Source organism: Salvelinus namaycush, chromosome 15 (assembly GCF_016432855.1).
Source record: "Salvelinus namaycush isolate Seneca chromosome 15, SaNama_1.0, whole genome shotgun sequence".
Lineage (NCBI taxonomy): Eukaryota > Metazoa > Chordata > Actinopteri > Salmoniformes > Salmonidae > Salvelinus > Salvelinus namaycush.
In genome coordinates this window covers 33,104,250-33,114,384 of record NC_052321.1, presented here as the reverse complement: position 1 = coordinate 33,114,384, position 10,135 = coordinate 33,104,250, and the positions used below count along the sequence as shown (strand labels likewise).

The window sequence follows — 10,135 nt, the reverse complement described above, 5'->3', positions numbered from 1 at the left end:
ACTAGTCAAATGGAGTGATATTCTGTTTGGAGTCCAGGCTACTCCATAGAAAGTGAGCAGCAGTTTATAGCAGATTCAACATCTCCTTCATTTGGTAAAACTTTGGATCAGAAATGGGACCCAACTAGACGACTTCTCTTTGGTTTAGCTAGGAGGGAGAGGAACGCTCATTTAGTTTCTCCTCTTGGCACACTTGGTGAATTGAAACAGGATGCTCATTAGGCTGGCGTTGTTAGTGTTGCGTACAGCACACCAACATCAGATATACTGGCTGAATCACAAATACACTATTCCCTACATAGTCCACTACCTTTTGGGCCTTGGTCAAACCTAGTGCATTATATGCAGGGAATAGGGTGCCATTTGGGACGGAGTTACTATCTTCATCTGGGGCAGCAGGAAAGCAAATGGGTGTGTAATGAGGTGAAAAACCAATCTCCTAGTCTAGTGCAATGTACTGTAGTAGCATGACCCTGACATCACACTGTTTACATGGGCTTGGGAAATGACTCAACGAAACATTTGAATGACTGGCTGACTTGTCTGAATATCACAATGTAGCTATGAAAACAACCACATAACTGATATGCCTGGAGTTGACTGTATTTAAATGAAAATGTGTATTTGAATGAAATATCTTTCATTTGCATAGGGTAAGTATGAAGTTAAGATAACAGTTTATATAACAGTTGTTACTAAAACACTTAGAAGTATCAACTTTATTGGTAAAAAAACAACTATAATTGATTATTGCTACATACAATACATTGATTATCTGACAGGCAAATTGGTCCAAACACATGGTTATTGGTTCCAGAGGTAAATAAATAGCGACTGTCTGAAGATCTTCACAAGAAATGGAATGTTCTCTCTCTCTGCTGAGCTCTGTCCAGATCTGGTAAGAAGGCTTTAGTGGTCTCACCATCGTTCCACTTAGTGTGATGAAACGGAGATGGAAGTAGTTGGCGTCTTGGAGGCATTTTTCTGTAATGTCTCAGTAATGACTAAAGCAGGTCAGCAGCACTAGAACATGTCATTCCCTGATGAGTCTGTGTCTCCTCCTCCTCCTCTGGTGCTGAGCCCCAGACTGACAGAGCCCTCCTCCTCTTCTTCCTCTGGGCCGGTGAAGGGCAGCCGGACGGCCACCACTCTGGAGCCCTGCTGAGCCCGCTCCCCTGGAACATAAACACACATTACTCACTACATCAGTCACCAGGTCTGCTGCCTGCCTGACCAGCACAGTACAGCCCGAGTCCCAGCTCCAACCACCTACCCTAGCTCCAGCCCTGCCCTGCCCAGCCTCAGCCCCAACACAACACAACCACAGCCACCAGCTCTACCACCAGCCCTAGCTCCAGCCATGCCCAGCCTCAGCCCCAACCCAACACAACCCCAGCCACCAGCTCTACCACCAGCCCTAGCTCCAGCCCTGCCCAGCCTCAGCCCCAACCCAACACAACCCCAGCCACCAGCTCTACCACCAGCCCTGCCCAGCCTCAGCCTCAGCCCCAACCCAACACAACCCCAGCCACCAGCTCTACCACCAGCCCTAGCTCCAGCCCTGCCCAGCCTCAGCCCCAACACAACCCCAGCCACCAGCTCTACCACCAGCCCTAGCTCCAGCCCTGCCCAGCCTCAGCCCCAACACAACCCCAGCCACCAGCTCTACCACCAGCCCTAGCTCCAGCCCTGCCCAGCCTCAGCCCCAACACAACCCCAGCCACCAGCTCTACCACCAGCCCTAGCCTAGCCACTCCACTAGCTGCTCCTCTATACATCTGTGAGTAGGACAGACAAGTGCTAAGCTGGCTGGTGGCGGGCCACTTAGCCTGATGAATGAGCCGTGTGTTGTGTACGAACCAGCAGTGTAGAGGGAAGTTGTGTTTCTACACACACATAGGCACACAGACGTGTGTTGTGAAGGAGCCAGCGGTGTAGGGGGAAGTGTTTTTTCTACACACACAGACACACAGAAACGTGTTGTGTAGGAGCCAGCAGTGTTTGGTAAGGTCAGTGGTGTTTGTACACAGAGAGATGTTCAGGCCTAGAAGGGTGAAGCACCACTAATGCAGAGCGGCAACTGTGAGCCTGTGGTGGTGGAGCTACTGTAGGACCTATCTGCTAGGTGACTCACTCTGACAGCACAAACTGGAGCCAAGGCAGAGGTTAATTTCTTAGTTTCTTTAAAAGGTTGCTCAAAAATACTTTTTGAACTTAGATTTTTTTGTCTGTCTGCCACTAACCCGTTCAATGAGTGTCTGGGTTTGTGAAGAATGAATTATGTGGCTCAGTTGGTAGACCAAGGCGCTTTTCCAACGTCAGGATCGAGGGTCGATTCCCACTGTGGCCACCCATGAGAAAATGTATTTGAGGATGAAAAAGTCACTTGGGTTAAAAGCGCCTGTTAAATGGCATATACTATTATATTCCAAGGACCCCTTGTTATTACGATATCGAAGGAAAATATTACAAACCAAGAGCTCTCTTACATGGCAACTCCACTTAGATCAAATACAGCCACATCACAGTTAGCCTGCGTCTGCTAAATACATACAGTACATTATGAGGTTTGGCTTTGACATTCGAGTGCTTATAGTTGACTTATGACTAGTTGACACGACTCTATTGAAGGAGTAGGTCACTATTTTACAGCTTGACGTTAGACGATTCCTCACTCTGAAAGTAGTCTATGGGGCCGGAGAAACTGTCATTCGTGGTTCAGTTCTCTATATACAGCCATTACAAACTTCAGCTGCCTTTAGCCACCACATGCTACAAATCGATGGAAGTAATGGGGGCAAATCAACTCCTGTTGTGTTCGTTTCATGTTCATTAATTCTGTGTTCCCGGTCCAAAAGAACCGCCCCATTAGAGCTGATTATAAATCCATAATAATACATATATCATACATATACATATATATTTTTTATCAACTTAAGATCTTGTGAACATTACAAGTTTTGAACTTCTATTTGCTATTTATGGCCTGTAGGCCTCAATGACCTGAGCTCATACAACTCATTTTTGAGTAAAAGAAGCATAATGTATGGATCAATGGTGGTTACATTTTGTGTGTTGCATGTGCCTTGCAAATATATGCACTGCATTTATGGCACATAACGCTCGTTTTGACATCTCTTGGTGAACACAGATTGCACCTCTTCCTTTTGTCTCTTCTGTCTCTGGCGGCCGTAGATCTTGCTTCTGGCCCTTGTATATCTCTCACCAATCCAGCAGAGGATGAGGTTGGAGGAAGGTGTCGGCGCCTTTGAATGAGGGGTGCCACCATGGCTTTCCCCTACTCTTCTAGGAATAGTCTCCTCTTGAAGAATTTCCCCTGCTTCCAGCCTGGATTCACCTCCATCCACACCACAAACGCGTTGTAGGCCGACACATCTAGGATGTTGAAGAACACCACCATGGGCCAACGTGCCGTCATCCTCTTACAAGAGTATGTGCCAGTAACCGGCAAAAGTGCAACAATCGGTAAATAAAATAATGAGTACATACAAGTGATACTTCATGTCTTGCATAGTAACGTGAAAAATTGAAACAATGCTTTGATGCAATTTATCACATCTAAAACATATTTACATATTCAAATGAATAGAATTTAATCCATATTGTTCACAAATTCAAGGAGCATTTCACCAAACAACAACATGTCTTATTTTTATGGTGCAGATAAAACAATCTGGTAATAGAAAAAAAAGTACATGAGACTTGAAAGATAAAAAGTAACATACCTTATCAAGGTTGTCAGCTCCTCTTTGTTCCTGTTGTAATCCAGGACACCGCTGGGCTTCCTGTCCTCCCAGGTACTCACAGCGGCAACCCTGTGCAGAGTTGTCATCAGGAGCACATTCTTCTTTATCTTCGGGCAATAAGACACGATCGTGTGTATCGGTGAAGGCACATTTAGAGGAAAAACGATCCCTGTCCTTGGTAGTGAGTAAGGCAGGAAGCAACTCAGGCTTGTTCCTTCTGACCGACCCCAACATGGTCATTTTTTGGGGAGCAGCTCCTGACCAAGAGCATATGAGGTGAAGAAATTGTCACAAGTTATGTTGTGCCCCTGGAGACCTGCAGTCATTTCCAGGACCACCCGCTTCCCCTGGGTCCTTTCGGGAACACCATCAGCAGGTTTCCCGGTGTAAACCTGCATGTTCTCCAGGCATAACTTGTCCTGGCATAACATGGTACCCACATCTTTATTCCATACTGAGACGGTTTGCTTGGCATGTACTGTTTAAATGGGAAGCATCCCCTGAGATGTCTGGAAGTGGTTTATAGACGAGTGGCAGGCGCTCCACCCACTAGTGCCAAGCCTCTCTGATCGCTGCCAGCTTGTCTTGTTGACAGCAGCCTGGTCCTGTATCACTGTTGTCGAAGCGAATCACCCGTGACAACACGTGAAATGTCTGGAGTCCAGTAGCGGCAAGAAAAATCCCCTGACCAGACTCTGGATCCCATAACCTGGTGGTAGATTTGTTTCTGGATCTGTACACACCAGTCAAAATCAAGAGACCCACGTATGCTTGGACGTCTGTCCGGTCCACCTCCTTCCAGTTGTCTTTGTAAACACGTCTCCCCTCCAAGTTGGTCATGTTTATCACTATCGTTTCAATTGACTCTGTCAGGAACAGTTCGAAGCAGGATGTTATGTCATCAACCCGGGATTTGGCGTCTCGTTGGCCCTGGGGTCATCCTGATAACATTTTCAGCCGACCTCTCCTCTCAGGTGGGGATGAAAACCAGGACAAATTCTTCGACCGGAATGTAACAACAACCTCAGCAGGTCCCTCTTCCTCATCACTGGATTGTAACAACAACCTCAGCAGGTCCCTCTTCCTCATCACTGGATTGTAACAACAACCTCAGCAGGTCCCTCTTCCTCATCACTGGATTGTAACAACAACCTCAGCAGGTCCCTCTTCCTCATCACTGGATTGTAACAACAACCTCAGCAGGTCCCTCTTCCTCATCACTGGATTGTAACAACAACCTCAGCAGGGCCCTCTTCCTCATCACTGGATTGTAACAACAACCTCAGCAGGGCCCTCTTCCTCATCACTGGATTGTAACAACAACCTCAGCAGGTCCCTCTTCCTCATCACTGGATTGTAACAACAACCTCAGCAGGGCCCTCTTCCTCATCACTGGATTGTAACAACAACCTCAGCAGGTCCCTCTTCCTCATCACTGGATTGTAACAACAACCTCAGCAGGGCCCTCTTCCTCATCACTGGATTGTAACAACAACCTCAGCAGGTCCCTCTTCCTCATCACTGGATTGTAACAACAACCTCAGCAGGGCCCTCTTCCTCATCACTGGATTGTAACAACAACCTCAGCAGGTCCCTCTTCCTCATCACTGGATTGTAACAACAACCTCAGCAGGGCCCTCTTCCTCATCACTGGATTGTAACAACAACCTCAGCAGGTCCCTCTTCCTCATCACTGGATTGTAACAACAACCTCAGCAGGGCCCTCTTCCTCATCACTGGATTGTAACAACAACCTCAGCAGGGCCCTCTTCCTCATCACTGGATTGTAACAACCTCAGCAGGGCCCTCTTCCTCATCACTGGATTGTAACAACAACCTCAGCAGGTCCCTCTTCCTCATCACTGGATTGTAACAACAACCTCAGCAGGGCCCTCTTCCTCATCACTGGATTGTAACAACAACCTCAGCAGGTCCCTCTTCCTCATCACTGGATTGTAACAACAACCTCAGCAGGTCCCTCTTCCTCATCACTGGATTGTAACAACAACCTCAGCAGGTCCCTCTTCCTCATCACTGGATTGTAACAACAACCTCAGCAGGTCCCTCTTCCTCATCACTGGATTGTAACAACAACCTCAGCAGGTCCCTCTTCCTCATCACTGGATTGTAACAACAACCTCAGCAGGTCCCTCTTCCTCATCACTGGATTGTAACAACAACCTCAGCAGGTCCCTCTTCCTCATCACTGGATTGTAACAACAACCTCAGCAGGTCCCTCTTCCTCATCACTGGATTGTAACAACAACCTCAGCAGGGCCCTCTTCCTCATCACTGGATTGTAACAACAACCTCAGCAGGGCCCTCTTCCTCATCACTGGATTGTAACAACAACCTCAGCAGGTCCCTCTTCCTCATCACTGGATTGTAACAACAACCTCAGCAGGGCCCTCTTCCTCATCACTGGATTGTAACAACAACCTCAGCAGGGCCCTCTTCCTCATCACTGGATTGTTCTACATCAGTTGTCTCTTGGTCTGGATCATATTCTGTGATGTCTTCAACTTCTGACACTTCCTCCTCTAATGCATCTTCCCTGTCAGTTTCCTGGCCTCTCTCCTCCTCACCAGTGTCATGATTAAAGATAGGATCAAGAGTCTCACATACAGTATATCATTTGGTCATTGTGCTGCCACAGAATGAATTGTGAGCAAGGCCTCAAAAAAGCTTTATATACCAGAGCTGCGAGAAAAGTTCTATATATTATTGAGACAATGTTGCGATTGTTTGTGAGAATGCCAACAGGTGTGGTTCCCGTGCGAGAAAGATTCTATTGGGGAAAGGTTCCCATGGGGGTTGCCATGGAAGCCAAGAAGGGAAGTGAGGTGTGTGTGTGTGTGTGCTCAAACACACATGCATGTGGGGGTCTGGGAGAGGAAGTGTGTCCATCTGATGAATGGGCATGTGCCTGAACTCAATTTTAAACACTAATTGTAGTCTCACACATTCATTTCTAATGACCGGTCATTTTTGACCGGGAACACCCCAGGTGTACAAAAGTTAAATAAAAAACACCATATTTTATGAAAATGTTTGTTCAGATACCCTGTGTGGACAAAGTCATGGAACCTTATGACAATCAGATTAAATTAACTACATTTTTCAGAGAGAAAACTTGTAAATCGGTCCAATTCGACCAGAACACAGCAGGAGGGTTAAGTAACATCAAACCAAATATGGAGTTGATTTCAGATAATTTGGACATCATTTTTGTAAACTTGCTCACATCTCTTCCATAGATCTTTAGCTAGCGGTTGCTAAAGTTTGAAATTGCTGTTTAAAGTAAACTGAACCATTAATCATAGTTTCTCCTGGTCCATAGACAACTTTCAGGGTAAGGAATCATCTAACATCAAGTGAAATAGTGAACTAGTCCTTTAACATTTATAAAAGTCTTGGATGGGTAAGGAGGAAACTGCTGAAAGTCTGATATGACCCTACTACTGATATGGCCCTAAAGGAGACAAATAAAGTTCCATTGAATTGAATTGAGTCTTTCGCAGTCTAGATAAGCATAAACTTTTACTCGTAGCGAGACAAACACCAATATAGTGTACTACCTTTGACCAGGGCTCAAATGTAGTGCACTATTTGCGAATAAGGTGCCATTTGAGGCACTCTACACAGTGAGGTCCCAGTTCCCTGTGCTGACTGAGGCTGACAGGTTTGCTTATGCCAAGCCTCTGCCATATGGATGCACACAGATTGGTTGTGTTCTGCGACTCAGGGCTTGGAATTCACATGGGAGAGGCAGGCCACAGTGGCTCTCAGGGTTATCACTCAGTCAGATGGGGTATTTATAGTTCGAAAAGAGAAAGAGCATAACTAATATTGGCAGACTTAATTGAACCAACTGAAATATAGGTCTATAGGCTAATTCATTTCACATTACAGAATAGAACAGGAAATCATTACCAAAATATCTTTCATATTTGAATGAGGTTCTTACTTTGCTAAAGTCGAAACACAATCTGTCCCTAGAGTGGACCTTAAACGCATAGAGAGGTCAAGCGTAACAATCAATATGGCAACAGTAGTCTTCAGCCTGAACCATGCAGGCAGCTCTCAATGAAGCTACCGACGCTTTGTCTGACCGTGCAGGCCAGCCAGGGGGAAAACAGCAGCCTGGCGATATTAAAGACATCACATTGAAGACATCACTGTTTTTAAACATGGTGGGTCTCGTGGGGCGAAAACTCTCCAAGGCCTAGATTCTCAAATTGACAGTGTATTTGCAAAAAAAAAAAAAGATTTGGAAGGGGCCGAACACAAGGATGTCCGTCTATGCTGAGTAGATGGGCCAAAATTCAGGCAGGTTTCATTTCCTCCACGAGGGATAGTGATAGAGAGATAGAGAGAGGGGAAGAAAGAGAGCGATAGAGAGAGGGGGAGAAAAAAAGAGAGAGCCCCATGGCTACCAAACACAACAGACGGCCTACACTACCTGGGGGTAGGTAAAAGAAGAGTGGGAGTTGGAGAAGTACTGGAGGACAAAACTACTTTGAAGCCAAAAACACAAGTAAACAGCCCGTAGCTACAAAAGGCCCAAATAAGCTTGTTGGTGGAGGAAAAAGCCAATAAATGACATGTAATAAAATATATATGATACAATTATTCAAATCTTAATGGGGACTCTTAAAGTTGGTGGAGAGAGTGAATTGAAAGGAAAAGAAAAGGGGTTTTGATATAATATTTTCCAGTACCATTGCCTCCTCAGAGAGACCGGCTGGGTCCCTCCCCTGCAGCTGCTTGACTCTGGTCTGCGTCTCAAATGGAACCCTATTCCCTATATAGTGCACTACTTTTGACCAGTAGATCACTAAATAGGGAATAAGGTGCCATTTTGGACACAAGCTAGCTTTGGCCTTTCTGCTGCTGGGTTCTCCAGAGACCCACCGTATTCTCATGGCTCCCAGAGCACTGCCAAGTGTTTGAAGTGTGAGGAGCAAAAAGGAATGATTTTACTTTCGATGTGGGCCTTCTTAACAAATATTCACAGCTGCATGAAAGATCGAAAGTGTGCTGCCAAAACAATCAGACACATGGATACAGACAGACAGGCAGAGGCAGGCAGGCAGGCAGGCAGACATGTAGGCAGGTAGGGCAGAAAGGCAGCGCAGGCAGGCAGGTAGGGCAGAAATGCAGCACAGGCAGGCAGGTAGGGCAGAAAGGCAGCGCAGGCAGGCAGGTAGGGCAGAAATGCAGCACAGGCAGGCAGGTAGGGCAGAAAGGCAGCGCAGGCAGGCAGGTAGGGCAGAAATGCAGCACAGGCAGGCAGGTAGGGCAGAAAGGCAGTGCAGGCAGGCAGGTAGGGCAGAAATGCAGCACAGGCAGGCAGGTAGGGCAGAAATGCAACGCAGGCAGGCAGGTAGGGCAGAAAGGCAGCGCAGGCAGGCAGGTAGGGCACAAAGGCAGTGCAGGCAGGTAGGAAAAGCACAAAGGCAGCGCAGGCAGGCAGGTAGGGCACAAAGGCAGCGCAGGCAGGCAGGTAGTGCACAAAGGCAGTGCAGGCAGGTAGGTAAAGCAGAAAGGCAGCGCAGGCAGGTAGGGCAGAAAGGCAGAGCAGGCAGACGTTGCTATGCAAAGAAGAGCTCCAGTGTTCTCAGCTCAAGGACACACGTGGGAATTTGGGTCTGGGTGAAATATTTGGATTGTGATTACACAGCCCTAACTCTCCTATTTTCCAATTAAAAAGTGTTTGGAGGCGACCGGGAGGTCCGTGGGGCGACGCACAATTGGCTTAGCGTCGTCCGGGTTAGGGAGGGTTTGGCCGGTAGGGATATCCTTGTCTCATCGCGCTCCAGCGACTCCTGTGGCGGGCCGGGCGCAGTGCGCGCTAACCGAGGGGGGCGGGTGCACGGTGTTTCCTCCGACACATTGGTGCGGCTGGCTTCCGGGTTGGAGGCGCGCTGTGTTAAGAAGCAGTGCGGCTTGGTTGGGTTGTGCTTCGGAGGACGCATGGCTTTCGACCTTCGTCTCTCCCGAGCCCGTACGGGAGTTGTAGCGATGAGACAAGATAGTAATTACTAGCGATTGGATACCACGAAAAATTGGGGAGAAAAGGGGATAAAATTAAAAAAAAAAAAAAAAAAAAAAAAAAAAAGTGTTTGGAGAGCGGTGAAGGATGGATCAGATGTCACTACAAATATTACTCTCCAGTGTTCCAGTGTTGTTGATTCAACTCATCTTCCCAGAAATAAGATATGTTTAACTGAGGTTTTCTTCTCTCATGCTTGAGAGCTGTGGTTGATCACATTTCAACTGAGAAAACCTTTAATTGGTTTGTTTGGATCATCAAATTGCTAAACAAAGGCAGAATCCCCCCAAAATACAACTATTCCTAAACATAG

At 46.9% G+C, this 10,135-nt stretch overlaps 1 protein-coding gene across 1 annotated transcript in view; it reads right to left on the bottom strand.

Annotated features, from left to right (window-relative positions):
- Positions 1-701: 701 nt before the first annotated feature.
- The window catches only part of kiaa0586 (KIAA0586 ortholog), a 115,373-nt gene continuing 105,939 nt past the window's right edge, over positions 702-10,135 (bottom strand). The window contains exon 31 of the mRNA XM_039009794.1: positions 702-1,175. Coding sequence (XP_038865722.1) covers positions 1,024-1,175 — 152 coding nt within the window. The 3' untranslated portion in view covers positions 702-1,023. The remainder of the gene's footprint in view (positions 1,176-10,135) is intronic.